The following is a 20,363-nucleotide window of genomic DNA, read 5'->3' as shown; positions in this document are numbered from 1 at the left end:
CGATCCCAATATTGGTTAGAAGTGAGTTAGCAGTGGCACATTTGGGTGGGATAGAGAAGCCTCCATGTAAGACCAGAGACTCACCTTGGTACTCTTTGCAGCAGTAGTGGAGGAAGAAGAGGATGAAGAAGAGAGCCCATCCAGCACGCCAAGACAGCCCTCTGTGTCGGTGTAGGCTATTTGACCGCCCGAGGGATGCCAAGCCAGTCCACACACGGTGTAGCCCTTCTCATGCGTCTGCCTACCGAATGGACAAAACAAATCCATGTCAGTGGATTCCACTTTCAATTACTTGAGCATCTGATTTAGTTCTACCTGGAGTGTCAGATGTGTGGTGTGGGGGGGGGGGGGGGATGATTGGTACTAGGGATGTTAACGGTTAACCATTAAATAGGAAAATACATTTGACCGAAAATGCTTATCGGTCTATAGATCATTTGCATAATTCAATTGGCGCTTGTGTATTTTTGTTAGTTGTCATGTATCTTATTTATCACACGCGCATAGCATACAGAGAACCTAGTTTGAGGAGCAGAATAGCCCATCACCGGTCAGACAGCACAAGAGCACCTCTTCAAAAACCTGGTACTGGAGTGAAACGTGCTTTTACAAGGCCAGTCATTGCCCGTTGTGCAACAATAGCTGCTTTATTACAGGAGAATGTTCAATAATTGGCTATATTCTTTTGACTGTAAGACGATAGAAACATGCAACAAGAGCAAGCCTATTAAAGTGGAACAGAGTTTTAGCAACATGAAATCTTATTAAAATATGTACATATTACCCCCAGGAAGAATTACATTATCCGACAAGTGAGCACTTAGATATATGGTCATCACTCACCCACTCCTCCAATGACAAGACTTCCGTGTTTTTTAGCTTGCTAAATAAATAACTAGCTACATAAATAGAAATGCTAGCCCATGTGTCAAACTCAAATCAGCGCACGGGCCATATAGAAAAAGCACAATGAATTCGTAAGCCAGACATAGCCTAGAAAAAAACATGCAACTGCAGCACAAACTAGAAGTTAAAATATTAAAACAAAAAGGAGATCATATTTGCAGATCTGTATAATATTCTGCTACCATAATCAAAAACTAATTTTATAACTCCAAATATCAAAAATGTAGCTATAGGTTGTTGTAACATTTAAACATATGTTGCATTGCATGGATCACCGACTGCTGAGGGGAGAACGGCTCATTAGGACAGAATGGAGTTAATGGAATGGTATCAAACACAGTCAGACAAATGCCACAGTCAGACTATGCTACTAAAATGTTGCAGTCCTTGCAACCATGTTTTCGATACCATTCCATTCCAGCTTTATTATGAGCAATTCTCCCCTCAGCAGCCTCCACTGCTCAAAATGTATTGTAGTTGAGCAGCCAGCCTTGGCTACTGCAAACGTTGCTGTAATAGGCCTACATGTTTCTTCTTTGCATGGTGTTTGGTTGCAGGTTTTGTTTTTTGGTTGTTCATTGTCACACTTTAAAAAACCAAAGCAGGACTGCAACATTTTAGTAGCATAGTCTGACTGTGGCATTTGTCTGTACACTTTCCCTCTGCTGCACGCTGTAAACGGCACACACGAAAGCAGCGCAATTGTAGTTGAATTCAAAGATGGGAGCGCATCAGACTGTAATTTCATGAAGTAGATGACTCAACTGTTGACTCATTTATACCACCTACTGGGGAGCCAGGGCCAGCCAATCAGAACAAGTTTTTCCCCATAAAAAAGCTTTATTACAGACAGAAATTCTCCTGAGTTTCATCAGCTGTCCGGGTAGCTGGTCTCAGACGATCCCGCAGGTGAAGAAGATGGATGTGGAGGTCCTGGGCTGGCATGATTATATGTGTTCTGCGGTTGTGAGGCTGGTTGGATGTACTGCCAAATTCGCTAAAATGACGTTGGTAGAGAAAAGAACATTCAAATCTCTGGCAACAGCTCTGGTGGACATTCCTGCAGTCAGCATGTCGATTGCACACTCCCTCAAAACCTGAGACATCTGTGGCATTGTGTTGTGTGACAAAACTGCACATTTTAGAGTGGCCTTTTATTGTCCCCAGCACAAAGTGCACCTGTGTAAAGATCATGCTGTTTAATCAGCTTCTCGATATTAAGGGCCTTGGTCAGGAATGTGACCAAGAACCGGATGGTCACACTAACAGAGCTCCAAAGTTCCTCTGTGGAGAAGGGAAAACCTTCCAGAAGGACAACCATCTCTGCAGCACTCCACCAATCAGGCCTTTATGGTACAGTGGCCAGATGGAAGCCACTCCTCAGTAAAAGGCACAACAGCCCACTTGGAATTTGCCAAAATGCACCTAAAGACTCTCAGACCACGATAAACAAGATGCTCTGGTCTGATGAAACCAAGATGAAACTATTTGGCCTGAATGCCAAGCGTCACGTCTGGAGGAAACCTGCCACCATCCCTACAGTGAAGCATGGTGGTGGCAGCATCATGCTGTGGGTATGTTTTTCAGCGGCAGGGACTGGGAGACTAGTCAGAATCGAGGGAAAGACAAATGGAGCAAAGTACAGAGAGATCCTTGATGAAAACCTGCTCCAGAGCGCTCAGGACCTCAGACTGGGGCAAAGGTTCACCTTCCAACAGGACAACAACCCCAAGCACACAGCCAAGACAACACAGGAGTGGCTTCGGGACAAGTCTCTGAATGTCCTTGAGTGGCCCAGCTGGAGACCGGACTTGAACTTGATCGAACATCTCTGGAGATCTGAAAATAGCTGTCCAGCGCTTCTCCCCATCTAACCTGACAGAGCTTGAGAGGATCTGCAGAGAAGAATGTGAGAAACTCCCTAAATACAGGTATGCCAAGCTTGCAGCATCATACCCAAGAAGACTTGAAGCTGTAATTGCTGCCAAAGGTGCTTAAACAAAGTACTGAGTAAAGGGTCTGAATACTTATGTAAACGTGATATGTTTTTTTATTTAACACATTTGCAAAAATTTCTAAAAACCTGTTTGGCTTTGTCATTATGGGGTATTGTGTGTAGATTGATGAGGGGGGAAAACGATTTTATCCACTTTAGAATAAGGCTGTAACGTAGCAAAACGTGGAAAAGTCAAGGGGTCTGAACACTTTCCGAATGCACTGTAAACAAATGTGTACACAAAAATTTTAAATTTCAGGGACATGAGATCAACACGTTACATGTTGCGTATCTATTTTTGTTCAGTATAAGTAACTGTCAGTTCCGCTTCAAACTCTTAATGAAAAATGCACTTTCCTTGTATGCATGCATGCACGTAATATTACTGTTTGGAAAAAGTTAACCGTTTGTTGACCGGTTAGTCGGCACCAAAATGAACCCAAATTTGCATTTCTAAATTGGGACTATTCCATTGTTTCCATTGTGCCAGGCAAGATCAGTCAAACCCAATCAAGTATTTGAAAAAAAATACACTATTGAACTTATATTGAGCCCAGCTCTGCACAGTTCCACTCAAATGCTTCAACCAAAGCAAGGAGAACACAGTCGAGTTGAAATATTAAATTAAATCAATTGAGCAAATCGAATATTGCTTTCAAGAAGTTTCAGTGTGATTCTGTCTCATACCTTTCCACACACAGCTTGCTCTCCACGTCCCAGACCGTCAGCAAACCCCCGATGCTCCCTGCAGCCAAGAACTTCCCACAGGGCGACCATGCGACGACGTTTATTGCCTGGTGGAAGGAGCAGGGAATGGAGAAAGATGGAGAGAGGAGGTGGAGGTGAGAAAATGACTCATTAAAGATGGAAAACCACCCTTTTAAATGGGAGCAACAGACCATTTTCCATATCGTTACCAATGTATACCAAGTGAAGTGTGGGTGAGGTGGTTTATAGGGCGTGCAATGCTTTTCTAATGAAATAACACATCAGTTTCCAATAACTGCTGTGAAATAAAGTTACAGTTCAATTAGTGCTACGGATGAACAAACCTTCAATATGTTTCATGCCAAACTTGCATTAAGTTAAAAATCAATGGTTCAGGTTATGGTGTTCCTGTAGGTTTACGGAGTGTAGGGCTAACCCTAATTAGTCGACTGGTCGATTGTTTGGCGTTAGGCTGTTGGTCGAACGAGATTGTTGTTTCAGTCGAGCAGTAACAGACACATACACAAAAGTTTGGACGCGCCTACTCATTCAAGGGTTTTTCTTTATTTTTTACTATTTTCTACATTGTCGAACAATAGTGAAGACATCCAAACTTTGAAATAACACATATGGAATCATGAAGTAACCACAAAAAGTGTTAAACAAGTCCAAATATATTTAATATTTGAGATTCTTCAAAGTAGCTACCCTTTGCTTTGCACACTCTTGGCATTCTCTCAACCAACAGGTGTGCCTTGTTAAAAGTTCATTTGTGGAATTTATTTCCTCATTCATAGGTTTGAGCCAATCAGTTGTGTTGTGACATGGTAGGGGTGGTATACAGAAGATAGCCCTATTTGGTAAAAGACCAAGTCCATATTATGGCAAGAACAGCTCAAATAAGCAAAGAGAAACGTAAGTAAATCATTACTTCAAGACATGAGGACCGCCACAGGAAAGGAAGACCCAGAGTTACCTCTGCTGCAGAGGATAAGTTCATTAGAGCTACCAGCCTCAGACACTGCAACTGAATGGGAACTTGCCTGCCCACCCATTTGATCGATGTCAAATACATTTGATTGACAACTACGAGATATGCTAACTGTGGATAACAGTTGTTCAAGTTCAGCATAGCTAGCAGCCCAAATAAATGCTTAACAGAGTTCAAGTAACAGACACATCTCAACAGCAACTGTTCAGAGGAGACTGCGTGAAATCAGGCCTTCATGGTCCAATTGCTGCAAAGAAACCACTACTAAAGGACACCAATAAGAAGAAAAGACTTGCTTGGGCCAAGAAACATGAGCAATGGACATTAGACCGGTGGAAATTGGTATTTTGGTCTAATGAGTCCAAATGGAAGATTATTGGTTCCAACCGCCGTGTCTTTGTGAGACGTAGAGAAGGTGAACGGGTGATCTCCGAATGTGTGTTTCCCCAACGTGAAGCATGGAGGTGCGATGGTGCTTTGCTGGTGACACTGTCAGTGATTCTACAACAATATGCCATCCCATCTGGTTTGCGCTTAGTGGGAGAATAATTTGTTTTTCAACAGGACAATGACGCAAAACACAGGCTGTGTAAGGGCTATTTGACCAAGAAGGAGTGATGAGTGCTGCATCAGATGACCTGGCCTCCACAATCACCCGACCTCAACCCAATTGAGATGGTTTGGAAAAGCAGCCAACAAGTGCTCAGCATATGTGGAAACTCCTTCAAGACTGTTGGTAAAGCATTCCAAGTGACTACCTCATGAAACTGGTTGAGAGAATGCCAAGACTGTGTAAAGCTGTCATCAGGCAAAGGTTGGCTACTTCGAAGAATCTCAAATATTAAAATATAATAGGATTTTTTAAACACTTTTTTGGTTACTGCATGTTTCCATATGTGTTATTTCATCGTTTTGATGTCTTCACTATTATTCTACAATGTAGAAAATAGTCAAAATAATGAAAAACCCTTGAATGAGTAGGTGTATCCAAACTTTTGACTGGTACTGTACGTACACACACAGAGTATATATTTGCGACCATCTCAGTGAACTAATCCATTGCGGAGGGCTAGACTAAAAGCCAATTCATGCTTGATTGGAAAATGTGGTAGAAGGCTCCATATGGAGGGTGTGACGCAATCGCAGACCCTCCAGAGGCCAAATCGAGCTCCGTACCGCAACGCCATGCGCCTCCCAAATTTTGTAACAATGCAGAAGGCTCTGTATAGCTCCGTATTGACATGATTTGTTGAATGTAGGTGTGGGTTGTACATGCTGTTTAAAACAGAAACTCACTTCCTTGACAACAGCTCTGCACTGCTCCGTGAAGCGCAAGAAGTATGAATGCCCTGACTTCTGCAGAAGCTGTATCACCATAAATACTGCATGGCCAATGTAGACGTCGGATTGACCAAGTGCCCAGATGCACAATGCACTTCCCTCTCCAGAATGCACATTCATTGTTTCATAACAATTGTGTGAATTGTTTGCGTTTGATTGTTAGTGTATATCAATTCCCCATTACATATATCACCAGTAATTCCTATAATTTCTAGTCTGTTTGTCACTTTGGTTACAGTAATTTATTTGAACGCATTCAATATTTTTATTCCAGTCTCCCCTCAATGTCAGACAGGACACATTGTTTGCAGAGTGCACAACCATTCCATTTACGAGTTTTGTCAATTTAGTCATCTGTCTTTTGTTTGGAGCGCTCCTGGCAATGTTGAGTAAGGACACGCATAGAAGTAGTCCTATTGGCTACCTGGCCTGCACACAAATGTAGGCATATAAATGTGCCCATTTGGGGATCTGATAGTATTTCTGATTGGCTTAACGCACCACCATTAATGACCTGTGGAGCTCCTCAAAGTAATGTTTTCTTCCCCTCAAACAGAAAGCAAACAAAGTCTGTTTTACATCCATTGAGAATTACAATACTTCCTCAATGTATTTGATCAAATCTTTCCAGCTCTCTCCATTTCGATAACCAGTCTGCGTGAAAGGGAAAGATGTCATGCTCTGATCCAATTGAAACGTAATGAAATAGGCCTACCTGATTACTTCTTATCAGTGCTTGACTTGGACTGAAATAGGCTCCGGTACCCATTTTGGGTGCTGCTACTGTTTATATTTAGGTCCAGGAGCTCCACAATACTTTTTAGCTAATATTCTATAAGAAGAACAGGAGCTCAAGCAGCAGAACATTTGAGGTGGCGGAACTCAGCTCCGGTGAGCTCGTTCCCAAGTCAAGCACTGCTTCTCATCCCTTGCGCAAATAGCCTACAACTGGGTCTGTCCCGAGCTCACTGGCTAAGGAAACTGAGAGCCTAGAATATTTTATACAATGTTGGAAGTTGGCTAGCACAAGCTTTGGTCCAGACCCAAGTTAAATAGTTTGTACAATGTTTCAAGTTCGTTGCAGCCATGTGTAGCCAATGTGATTTATAGGATATTTATTTTTATATTTTCTACCTGCATACTGCAATGTTTTTATTTGTTGGCTTTATGTAGGCTATTTTTACATAGTTGGCAATGGCAATAGAAGTTCCCTTTTAGGCTTTTTAAATTTAAATTTAGATTTGGATAGGATTTTGATTAACCACATGACAATGATTTTGAGATATGAAGACATGAAACTGTTTCACTAACATTTGCATATGAAAACCATAACTGGCATGCAGATTGGTACGTAGAAATGGTAAGATAAATTGGCATTCCACATGAGAAAAGTTGCCGACTCCTCGTGTAGCCTATTACCGGCAACTTCAGGAGTAGTGGCAGCATCTGCAAAAGCCAGCAGGAGCAGGAGAATAGTTGGGTCTCGTTTTTTCAAATCGAATCTAGCACACACAAATTAAAACACCTGGTTTTCTGAGTAATCTTTCAAATTATTAGCACATGTAAACACCCAAATCGTCATTCCAGCTGTGTATTTGGTCTGCACATATGCTAGCACCAGCCGAGCTAAACTCCCTCTATAGCCCGAGTGAAGTGAGTTAGGAACAACTGAATGCATGAGTCTTAGAAGTAAGTTTTACATCAACTTTATATGACCAAACTCAAATATGCTTCCCAAAAATATCACGGTAGAACATTTATTTTGATTGGTGATTTTCTGCATTTATCAGAGTGCCATCAGATAGCATGATTTCAGATGTGTCCATGTAATTAGGAATATAGGGGAAATAGTCATTCTTACAAAGCATGTAAACGTTTTGATCAAACGAATATATTAATCTATTCTATCCACAATAACCGCATTGTGTGCACGTAACCGTACTCATCGACAGATTGCAAAAAAGCATATCATTTCACAAGCCCTGAATTCATTAGATCATTGCTGTCCATTTGGAAATTAAATTTATTTGACCTTAAAAATTGTACAACATAGCTTATTTTGAGAAAAAAATATGTTTTCAAAATCTAGATATATTGTGAATCGCCTATAAATACAATCTGGATGTGATTTTTTGCCCATATCGCCCAGGCTTACAGTGGAGCTGTGCATGGTGGTGTTTAATAGGTAGAGGAGAAAACATTGTGAAACAGAGTAGGCCATCCATGAAGAACGCTTACTTTTGTTTTCCGTTTCAAACCCTTTTGTAACCTTACTGAACATGCCCCCCAGGTGTCCACTTTACCCATTGACCTCACCTGTGTGCCAAGGTCATCGGAGAGTGTGCCCACGTGGGCCCAGGAGTCTCTCTGGTACAGCTGCACCGTTGTCTCCACGGGAACGGCCAGGAGCTAGACACACACACACACTATGGAAACCACTGGGCGCTCTGACATAATGGATTAAGTGTCACCAAGTGGATTAGGATCTGTCTTGAAAAATATATCCTATCTCGATGAGACTAACCTGAATAAATAATAATGGTGCATAGAAGAGGTACTGAATACATGAAAGAGGTACTGAACAGGTAAAAACTATAGGTCAACTTAAAGCAGGGGTTCTTAAACTTTTTCGGCCTGGGACCCAAATTAGAAATTCTGTGTTTTCCTGAGACCCAAGCTAGGAAAAATATGCAACTATACATACATATCAGTACATTTCATTGCCCTTATGCCTAAAACAAATGCAGTATAGAGAAAAACAAAGAGGTTGCAATAGCATATTTCTTTTTAACAGTCTATAACCTGAAAGTAGAGGTAAGTGAGTTAGTACCTTAGCGGCCTTGGGCTGCCAGGCCAGTCGGCACAGGGACTTGGCATTGATGACATCATTGGACTTCTGCAGCAGCGGCCAGCTGGTCACCTGAGTCTGAATGAATCCAAAGCAGAGTTTCTCAGATCACTCTTAACGCAGGGTTTCCCAAACGCGGACCGAGTTTTCTACGGCAAAAACCAAAACGTGCACCCAGAAGGAGCCCCAGGACCGAGTTTGGGAAACCCTGCTCTAATGCAATAACACGGCCATGTTCATTAGGCAAGAAAACTGACTGAAACTGGGGAGGGACTACCTGGACTTGTTCAATAAGAAAGACACATTTTCATTTAACGTTGCAAAACGCTTTAGTGTTAAACGACCCAGATATAATTTTTAAATCTACTTTCAAATGGCAGTCGATAGAGCAAGAGCAGAAACAATATATTTTATAGTTGAGATGCTTCACAGTAGCCACCCTTTGCCTTGATGACAGCTTTGCCAACTCTTAGCATTCTCTCAACCAGCTTCATGAGGTAGTCACCTGGAATGCATTTCAATTAACAGGTTTGCCTTGTTAAAAGTTCATTTGTGGAATTTCTTTCATTCTTAATGTGTTTGAGCCAACAAGTTATGTTGTGACAAGGTAGGGGTGGTATACAGAAGATAGCTCTATTTGGTAAAAGACCAAGTACATATTATGGGAAGAACAGCTCAAATAAGCAAAGAGAAACGACAGTCCATTACTTTAAGACTTTGAAAGTTTCTTCAAGTGCAGTTGCAAAAACCATCAAGCTCTATGATGAAACTAGCTCTCATGAGGACCGCCACAGGAAAGGAAGACCCAGAGTTACCTCTGCTGCAGAGGATAAGTTCATTAGAGCTACCAGCCTGAGAAACTGCAGCCCAAATAAATGCTTCACAGAGTTCAAGTAACAGACACATCTCAACATCAACTGTTCAGAGGAGACTGCGTGAAATCAGGCCTTCATGGTCCAATTGCTGCAAAGAAACCACTACTAAAGGACACCAATAAGAAGAAAAGACTTGCTTGGGCCAAGAAACACGAGCAATGGACATTAGATCAGTGGAAATCTGTCATTTGGTCTGATGAGTTCAAATGTGAAACTTTTGGTTTTAACAGCTGTGTCTTTGTGAGACGCAGAGTAGATGAACGGATGATCGCCGCATGTGAAGCATGGTGTGTGATGGTGCTTTGCTGGTGACACTGTCCGTGATTTATTTAGAATTCAAGGCAGACTTAACCAGCATGGCTACCACAGCATTCTGCAGAGATACACCATCACATCTGGTTTGCGCTGAGTAGGACTAACATTTGTTTTTCAACAAGACAATGACCCAACACACCTCCAGGCTGTGTAAGGGCTATTTGACAAAGAAGGAGAGTGATGGAGTGCTGCATCAGATGACCCTACCTCCCCAATTGAGATGGTTTGGGATGAGTTGGACTGCAGAGTGAAGGAAAAGCAGCCAACAAGGGATCAGTATATGTGGGAACTCATTCAAGACTGTTGGAAAAGCATTCTAGGTGAAGCTGGTTGAGAGAATGCCAAGACTGTGCAAAGCTGTCATCAATGCAAAGGGTGGCTACTTTGAAGAATCTCAAATATAAAATATATATTTTTATTTGTTTAACTATTTTAGCTACTACATGATTCCATGTGTGTTATTCCATAGTGTTGATGTCTTCACTATTATTCTACAATGTAGAAAATAGTACAAATAAATAAAACCCTTGAATGAGTAGGTGTGTCCAAACTTTTGATTGGTACTGTATACATATATTGTTTACACTGTTTGGATGTAGGCATCCGGAAAAAACCCTTAGGCGGCCCACCCAAGGATTTCAATGACAATGAGCTAAACAAAAGAGTAGAATATGAGGTGGGGTGATGGCTTGTTACCTGCTCCTCAATCTTCCACACAGCTACAGTTCCATCACAGCTAGCAGAGGCCTGAGACGAGAAAGGTTTGACAACTACTTTTTTCTTGTAAGAATAAAGCATTCTAGTCTATTCCTAATGCACAATAACAGTATCTAGCTAATTAGTATCATGTCAAAATCTGTAAAATTAGTGGTGGTAAGGGTAACGTTGTAGAGGATTCCACCTACCAGGAACTCATCCTTGGGGTCAAAGGTGACACTGAGGACGGGGGCAACGTGTCCCCGCAGGGTCTTCTGCTGACTGCTGTCGGACATCTCCACTACCTTCACCATGAAGTCACTGAGGGAGGAACACACACACACACACACAACACACACACACACACACACACACACACACACACACACACACACACACACACACACAACACACAACACACACACACACACACACACACAACACAACACACACACACACACACACACACACACACACACACACACACACACACACACGTGATCAGAACAAAGGTAATCAAGGAAATCATTGTTTGGTCTAGGGTTTAATGATATATGAATGGATAATTTCATTAAAGCAAGAATTCTTGATTGGTCAGGAAAAACCTCATCTCTGGGGAGTGAGTGAATGAGTGTGGAAATAAAATGATTGAAGGCATGAATTAAGGAATGAATGAATAAATCATGCAAACAATCAATTGAGTAGTAAGTGCTCTGCTTCCAACTTTTACTTTGTATCACACACATACAGTATTACATATCTAGATCAGTTAGATCTGCAGAAGGAAATAGACGCAAGAAACTAATTTCCTCAAATCAGTGGTGGATGTCATACAGATGCCATAGTTTAATTTGATCACCCTATTACACAGCAGGAAATGCAAACTTGTAATGTACTCAAGGCTTAAAAACACTTCCAAAGTATATCATTTCCACTTTAAAATGTCAGACTTAATTGATCATCCCCTACAAAAATGTCCATTAACGATATTCCACATAATAATTCAACTTTTCCTGCTGTAGCAAGCTGGCTCAAATTAAGATCCTACATCTGTAACCCTCAACAGGCCTCAGATGCCTGTGTTGATCAAGTCAATATTCAAACGGATATTAGCCACGTGAAAATGGCCTAATCAATCCAGAGATATGGTCAGAGTCTTTATTTCTGTGATACACCTGTTTAGAGAATCAATGCGTACAGCAAACTGCTATTGACTTACAGTCTAGACTAATCAGAAAGGAATTGAAAGCTGTTTCGTGTCTATTTGGTCAAAAGTCATCCACGCACGCTGTGTTCAAGCAGTCATTCTACAGTGTAAAGATCCTATATTCAAAACCCTGCCCATTGATTCTTAAACCGGAATTATCCCACTAGAAGTCCAATGTCCTTCCAAATCCCCCAAAAAGCTTGATTGTTAATCTAATCTATGGTCTGGCACAATAACTATATTGGGATCATTAGTATAACCATCAAACCAGAAACACATTTTTATGACAAGGAAATAAATGTAGATATCTGCACTGCCGAACTGATTGTAAAGGAGGATAATGACATGCAGAATATCATTTATTCAGCTTCTAGCAATTTGCTCTGAGCTCTGTACATCGGCGTGGTAACACAGAAATGACATTATATTCTAGTCATTCTATTTCTATGGGTGTCCGTCTACAGTACCTGGATCCGGCAGCGACTCTGGAGCCGCTGCTGTTGTAGGTGACGTGGGTGGCGTTGGTGGTAAAGCGGGTGAGGATGCCATCTGGGTCACCCTCAGGGAACGTGTGGATTTGTACTGTGTTGTTGGAGGCTGCTGTGACCAGCTTCCCATTCTATTTATTATGGGAAGAATTGACAAAATTAGATAACAACCATATAAGAATTTCATTGTACAGTGCCATGAATATGACAAATAAACCTAGATTTGTAACGGGGAGCAGATATATCGAGCCATAGCACTGTTTGAATATTATCATACTCCATGTACAACTTGACTAAGTATGTAACCTTAGAAACAAGGTTCATGAAATCAATAACTTGCTAACATCAGATAACATTCATATACCGGCCATCTCTGAAACTCACTTAGATAATTCCTTTGATTATAAAGCAGTAGCAATAGAACGATATAACATCTACAGAAAAAACAGGAATGCCTATGGGAAGGTGTTGCGGTATACGTTCAGAGCCATATTCCTGTAAAGCTTATTGAGGATTTTAGCGATATTATTAGAGGGGTAAATATTTTTTTTTAAACATTGGGAGCACCAGGCAGGTTTTAACCCTGCCGAAATTGAAAAAAGTAGGCTAGATGGAATACCACTACCAGACACACACATCAGCAAAAGACACTGCCTAGAGTGTAGCCTGTTTGCCAGAGGAGAGAAAAGATAAGACACACCATATAATACAGTTCTGGTCAAAAGTTTTGAGAATGACACAAATATAAATTTTCACAAAGTTTGCTGCTTCAGTGTCTTTAGATATTTTTGTCATATGTTACTATGTAATACTGAAGTATAATTACAAGCATTTCATAATTGTCAAGGACTTTTATTGACAATTACATGAAGTTGATGCAAAGAGTCAATATTTGCTGTGTTGACCCTTCTTTTTCAAGACCTCTGCAATCCTCCCTGGCATGCTGTCAATTAACTTCTGGGCCACATCCTGACTGATGGAAGCCCATTCTTGCATAACCAATGCTTGGAGTTTGTCAGAATTTGTGGGTTTTTGTTTGTCCACCCGCCTCTTGAGGCTTGACCACAAGTTCTCAACGAGATTAAGGTCTGGGGAGTTTCCTGGCCATGGACCCAAAATATCGATGTTTTGTTCCCCGAGCCACTTAGTTATCACTTTTGCCTTATGGCAAGGTGCTCCATCATGCTGGAAAAGGCATTGTTCGTCACCAAACCGTTCCTTGATGGTTGGGAGAAGTTGCTCCCAGAGGATGTGTTGGTACCATTCTTTATTCATGGCTGTGTTCTTAGGCAAAATTGTGAGTGAGATCATACCACCCTTGGCTGTGAAGCAACCCCACACATGAATGGTCTCAGGATGCTTTACTGTTGGCATGACACAGGACTGATGGTAGAGCTCATCTTGTCTTCTCCGGACAAACTTTTTTCCAGATGCCCCAAACAATCAGAAAGGGGATTCATCAGAGAAAATTGTGGCTTCTTTGCTGCCCTTCTTGACACCAGGACATCCTCCAAAAGTCTTCGCCTCACTGTGCGTGCAGATGCACTCACACCTGCCTGCTGCCATTCCTGAGCAAGCTCTGTACTGGTGGTGCCGCGATCCCGCAGCTGAATCAACGTTAGGAGACGGTCCTGGCGTTTGCTGGACTTTCATCTGCGTGAACATGCATTAGGCATGCTGCAAAGAGGCATGAGGACTGCAGATGTGGCCAGGGCAATAAATTGCGATGTCCATACTGTGAAACGCCTAAGACAGCGCTACAGGGAGACAGGACGGACAGCTGATCGTCTTTGCAGTGGTAGACCACGTGTTACAACACCTGCACAGGATCGGTGCAACCGAACATCACACCTGCGGAACAGGTACAGGACGGCAACAACTGCCCGAGTTACACCAGGAACGCACAATCCCTCCATCAGTGCTCAGACTGTCCGCAATAGGCTGAGAGAGGCTGGACTGAGGGATTGTAGGCCTGTTGTAAGGCAGGTCCTCACCAGACATCACTGGCAACAACATCACCTATGGGCACAAACCCACCGTCGCTGGACCAGACAGGACTGGCAAAAGGTGCTCTTCACTGACGAGTCGCGGTTTTGTCTCACCAGGGGTGATGGTCAGATTCGCATTTATCGTCGAAGGAATGAGCGTTACACCGAGGCCTGTACTCTGGAGCTGGATCGACTTGGAGGTGGAGGGTCCGTCATGGTCTGGGGCGGTGTGTCACAGCATCATCAGACTGAGCTTGTTGTCATTGCAGGCAACCTCAACACTGTGCGATACAGGGAAGACATACTCCTCCCTCATGTGGTACCCTTCCTGCAGGCTCATCCTGACATGACCATCCAGCATGACAATACCACCAGCGATACTGCTCGTTCTGTGAGTGATTTCCTGCAAGACAGGAATGTGTTCTGCCATGGCCAGCAAAGAGCCCGGATCTCAATCCCATTGAGCACGTCTGGGACCTGATGGATCGGAGGGTGAGGGCTAGGGTCATTCCCCCCAGAAATATCCGGGAGCTTGCAGGTGCCTTGGTCAAAGAGTGGGGTAACATCTCACAGCAAGAACTGGAAAATCTGGTGCAGTCCATGAGGAGGAGATGCACTGCAGTACTTAATGCAGCTGGTGGCCACACCAGATACTGTTACTTTTGATTTTGACCTCCCCCCTTTGTTCAGGGACACATTATTCAATTTCTGTTAGTCACATGTCTGTGGAACTTGTTCAGTTTATGTCTCAGCTGTTGAATCTTGTTATGTTCATACAAATATTTACACATGTTAAGTTTGCTGAAAATAAACGCAGTTGACAGTGAGAGGACGTTTATTTTTTTGCTCAGTTTAGTTTATCAACATTAAGCTAAACATTCTGTTCTGTTGCATCATCAATAGAATTGGTCAACTTTTGTACTATGGCGGATAGTACATTGACATAGGCTAGTGTTTTTACTGTTCATTAGGCCTATTCATCTTGTTGGCTGACGAAAAGTAGGCTACATGTGGACAGTTCTGACATCTTTAATATGCGCCTCGGAATTCGATTAGAGGGATGCACACAGTTGCATCCCGATGTGTCTCTCTTCATTCACTTGTAGCCTACTTCTTAACTGAAATGCCTGTGAGAAGGACCCGATCATGTGACGGGCATCGGCTACATCTGAGAGTGAGTGAGATGTGCTTCGGAGCACGGCAATTATAATTATTATATTCAGCCCTAGGGCACAACGGCCACTTTGGCCGCAAAAGGCATGGATTTTTTAGGGGGCATTACGACCACACAAGGGGGATGCCGCATGGAAATTTGAGGCCTGGTGAGAATATTATCAAGTGCTTGTCAAATTGTGAATGAGAGAGTGATGAAGTGTGTGCAGCTTGAGGCTTTTTAAAAAATCATTAGAGTCCCATCATGCAGCCTTAGAATGTATAAAAAAATCTAAACATATAGCCCAACGTTTGTATCACATTGCATAAATAACTCTAAATTAAGAATATAGGAGGACCAGTATCTTTGTTAAACGGTCAAAACAGAATATTTATGAAGCTGTGTTCAATTGTATTCTTCATACTATAAAATATTTTTTTTAACAATTCAGCAGGGCCTCCCGAGTGTTGCAGCACCTCAAGCATCGCAGTGCTTGAGGCATCACTACAGACCTGGGTTTGATCCCAGGCTGTGTCACAACCGGCCGTGACCAGGAGTCCCATAGGGCGGCGCACAATTGGCCCAGTGTCGTCCGGGTTAGGGGAGGGTTTGGCCGGGGAGGCTTTACTTGGCTCATCACGCTCTAGTGACTCCTTGTGGCGTGCCGGGCGCCTGCAGGCTGACTCTGGTCATCAGTTGAACGGTGTTTCCTCCGACACATTGGTGCAGCTGGCTTCCAGGTTAAGCGGGAATTAAGGTGCGCGGTTTGGCGGGTCATGTTTCGGACGACGCATGACTCGACCTTCCCCTCTCCCGAGCTTCTTGGGGTGTTGCAGCGATGAGACAAGATCGTAATTGAAATTGGGAGAAAAAAGAAAAAATTATGCCACAGAATTCTGAGCAAATCTTTTCTGCTAAATGAACTAGTGTAGCCCACAGCCATATGGCATAGCCATATCAGGGCCTACATAAGGACAATGCAGAGTATGCTTTTCTGTTCCTCTGAAATGGACTAAATTTACTTCATATCATGTTTCTTTAGACCCGTCTAAAATAAATGATGGATTTATTGTGATGGTGTAGGCTATATTAAATGGATTTATTTGACTTTTTAAAATGTAGATGTTCAAAGGTCTGCATCAGTGGCTTGTAGCCTATGCATGGAAGCCAGGAGATGCTAAACGTGCTAATGTTCATGTTAATTACCGTCAATTACCGTGAGACCGGCAGTTATTTGCTTCACAATCACTTGCTGACAAAATTTCATGACTGCCACAGCCCTAGCCATGATTGCATGGAACTCCCATCTCAAATTACTCAAGCAAACAGCAAAATTATCTTTAAAAAAAAACAGATTAAACATCTCATGGAACAGCAGGGACAGTGAGGGGACATTGTGTACCCTCTCTCCTTGAATTTTCTTTGCGTCTCAGCCATATTTCTGTCGAAATCTGATTGTTTTTTGCAAATTCTTTTGATTCGACAGAATTGGCTGTAGAGCAAACTATTTTTCAAGGGAAGTGGGTGACAACTGTCAGCCCTCAACAAACTGTTACAATCAGTAGGTTTCCTGTAAAGATCAGTGTATAGAACCCTCCCTAGGAGAGGGGGTGACCTTGATAATTTATTGTTAAAACGAGAGGCTGCCTGGATCTTTAATTTAAAGACCCTTGCTCCCTTCAGTCTCAACGTAGACTTTGATCTGAAGCCATTCTTGTGATTATTGTGACTTTGCCATTGTAATTGTTTGTAAGCTTGTGTAGTCTAAAATTAATCTATGATCGTATGCTATCCATTTCTTTTTTGTACGCTGTTGTTTGTATGCCATTTTAATATCTGAGAATTAACCAATGATATTAGGCCACACTTGGCCATGATTACAGACACCTGTGTGTCTTTTGACACTATAAAAACGAGTCATCCTGCAGTGTTTGTGCTTATACCCTGATGAAGACAGCTTGGCTGTCGAAACGTTGGTAATTACATTTTTGCATCTGAGCTCCTAGAGTGTGCGGCTCTCTTTTTTTCTTCAAGTTTTCTACTCCGCTAGCCAGCACCTCGCCTTAATAGGTGTGCGTTTCTTTTTCTTCTATAGAATTGACATTAACCACATTGGTAGACCTGCGATATGGCTGTAGACTCCTATGGGATCTAAGAGTCTACAGCCATGTCTCAGGAGTACCTCATTGGCAACCACATTGAGTAGGCTTATTGCATATTTGCTATGCAACACATTTGTAACAATGGCAGACTGGTATGAGACTCACCTTCAAGGCTAAAGAATAGGCCTTCTCCCCCACGTTGATGGACTTGGGATCGTCATCATCCAGACTCTCCCATATTCTCACATCCCCATCACTTCCACAAGTGACTATATACCTGAGAGAATGTCAGGCAAGAATAATATCAGCGACTGCCTCTATACTTATATTACTACCTGGACAATATTTATTAGTGCTGAGAGATTAGCGCTTTTTGAGGTCAGTTCGATTATAAAAAAATTATGCTTTTGATTATTATTATTTTTAAACATTAAATGCACTATGCATGATGGGTTGAACGCTCTAACACAGCATAAAACAATAAATAAAAGTCCCATGATGGTAGTGACTGCCATTAGTGCTTATCACTTATTAATCATAATCAATTCACATTACTTTAAACAAATATTTCAGTTGTGTATATTACATTTGTTTTATGCCTATTTAATGACCAGGGCCTAACGTTTACTTTTTGGTCAACCAGACACTGTGGTAGGTTCAAGTAGATGGAAAAATCTACCAGCCACTCAGATTTCTTTACCAGACAAAATATTTTTGGGCCTGATGACCATGCTTAATGTTTTTAAAACAAAAAAATGTAGAAGTAAGAAGTAATGTGATATATTATTTTAACCTAAATATCAGATGAGACATGTTCAGCTGCCACTTTATGAGCGGGAGGTTACGCTGGTAGTGAATATGTTCCAGCTGTCAAGGCTGGTTCAGTTAAACTTACTTTCCAGTGTCATCGAAGCAAACATCAGTGTGTCCCTCCGAGTGGCCGTAGCGCATTGGCTTTCTTTCACAGGGCATTGCTCTACTGAAATGATAGGATTATCAGAGAATGAGAGGTGATGCAAATGTGGAAGTGGCATGACATGTTCCCATTTATGTTGTACATACACATGAACTAGCTAACATACTGAATTCTTCTCCTCGAGTGCCACTTCACTAAACAGTATTGATGCGCTGTTTATTTTATTGTTGTCTACTGTCCACTGTCGTGTAGCTAAGGCTATTGGCTGCCTTGGTGCCCGTTTGACTCACTTCTATTAACTAGTTACCTACCTACCTACCTAATTTCCCCTTGAGGATCAATAACACAGCTACAGTATCGTTCATCTTATTTAATAACGAACATTGCATTTCACTATCTATGACTTAGTCAAGTTATCTAGTTAGTTAACTACTTTTGCAGCCAGTCTATTTTTTTGTGCAATTCACTTTCTTTGAAAATGTATTCTATTGTGTAATATGTACGAAGACGTTTGAACCACGTAACTAGCTAGCGTTAGCTAAATGGGGCAGAATAACAGTTCAAAATAACAAACGGGCTAAAAACACATTACAAAATCACGTAATCCTTCAAAACGTTTGAAATCTTCTCTTTGAATATATCATGTTGCAGGAGATTTGTGAAACAGGAATCATAAAACCAAACTTACTGTAGAATCCTCTTTATGTGATGGCAGAAACTCCCGCGCTGTTGAAAACAAGGAACCAAAAGAGCTTCAGGATTCCCGCCAGCGACGTCAAGCCTCACCACTCCCTCGACTCCTCCTTTGCTCCTCCCATGTGCCCAAAAAAGATGAGCGCCAGCAAAAATCCATCTACCTAACTTCGTCATGTAGGCAGGCGGTAGCTAGCTATACAGTAGATATGCAGCTCTGTATGTTTTCAAATATAAATTATAAATGAATTTCAATCAAATCCATAATTTCATTCTGCTCAAAACTAATTCAACCTCTCAATCTAACTTCCAGTATAGGCTAAGCTCCTTGCATTAATTTTCAAAGAGTTGTATGTTTATTCACATCATTGTTAAGAGTTAAAATGATACAAAAAAGTATTGTATACACAAGAGACTGGGCAACGAAATAAAATGTGTATCAAACAACAATATGTGAGTACCACAGGACCACAGCACCTTAATTGGGGAGGACTGGCTCGTGGTAATGGCTGGAGCGGAATAGGGGGAACGGTATCAAATACATCAACCCCATGGTTTGATGCCATTCAATTGGCGCAGTTCCAGACATTATTATGAGCCATCCTCCCCTCAGCAGCCTCCACTGGTGAGTACCTGTCCTCTCTTTCCAAACCCATGTGGCCCAGATGATCTGATCTTGGTATACTTTCTATTGGCTGAGAGGTGTCTCGCTGGAGTAATTTCATAAGCACAACAGGAAATAGGCTGCTGCAGACAGCTGTGTCTAAATATTACTGCAATGAAATCCAATAGTCTCCAATAAAGCCTGTGTGTGTGTGCTTGTGTGTGTGTGTGTGTGAGTATGTGTGTGGGTGGGTGTCTGTGGGTGTGTAACCTGTGCAACGTGTGTGCTTGCTTGTGTGTGTGCCCATGTTGACTGATTACTGCAAATGAGCCTAAACCAAAGACATACAATCCCATCACAGAATCGTCTGTGATTTAATGAATTCTGTATATAATAAGATACCTTATACAGTGTTACAATGTTAAGCTCTGGATGGGGTCTGACTGCAATGATAACTGGATAATCTGAGACACATTCATATTTAATTTCTGTGGTATGGGCAGATCAATAAAAGTATGGCTCCTGCCTCTGTCCAT

At 41.9% G+C, this 20,363-nt stretch overlaps 1 protein-coding gene across 3 annotated transcripts in view; it reads right to left on the bottom strand.

Moving 5' to 3' along the window:
* Positions 1-19,309, bottom strand: part of wdhd1 (WD repeat and HMG-box DNA binding protein 1) — a 42,882-nt gene extending 23,573 nt beyond the window's left edge. For 2 of the 3 annotated variants that reach the window (XM_023993886.2, XM_023993888.2), the window contains exons 1-10: positions 19,219-19,309; positions 18,510-18,593; positions 17,780-17,891; positions 12,351-12,502; positions 10,886-10,997; positions 10,677-10,727; positions 8,773-8,868; positions 8,259-8,351; positions 3,590-3,696; positions 85-241 (exon numbers count right to left, since the gene is read on the bottom strand). In XM_023993886.2, the coding sequence (XP_023849654.1) occupies positions 85-241; positions 3,590-3,696; positions 8,259-8,351; positions 8,773-8,868; positions 10,677-10,727; positions 10,886-10,997; positions 12,351-12,502; positions 17,780-17,891; positions 18,510-18,586 (957 nt within the window). In that variant the 5' untranslated portion in view covers positions 18,587-18,593; positions 19,219-19,309. The remainder of the gene's footprint in view (positions 1-84; positions 242-3,589; positions 3,697-8,258; positions 8,352-8,772; positions 8,869-10,676; positions 10,728-10,885; positions 10,998-12,350; positions 12,503-17,779; positions 17,892-18,509; positions 18,594-19,218) is intronic. The other variant, XM_023993887.2, reaches the window with a different exon arrangement.
* Between the last annotated feature and the right edge of the window lie 1,054 nt (positions 19,310-20,363).

The sequence above is a fragment of the Salvelinus sp. IW2-2015 genome, linkage group LG9, assembly GCF_002910315.2.
Source record: "Salvelinus sp. IW2-2015 linkage group LG9, ASM291031v2, whole genome shotgun sequence".
NCBI classification, from domain to species: domain Eukaryota; kingdom Metazoa; phylum Chordata; class Actinopteri; order Salmoniformes; family Salmonidae; genus Salvelinus; species Salvelinus sp. IW2-2015.
This window is presented reverse-complemented; position numbering and strand designations above follow the sequence as displayed.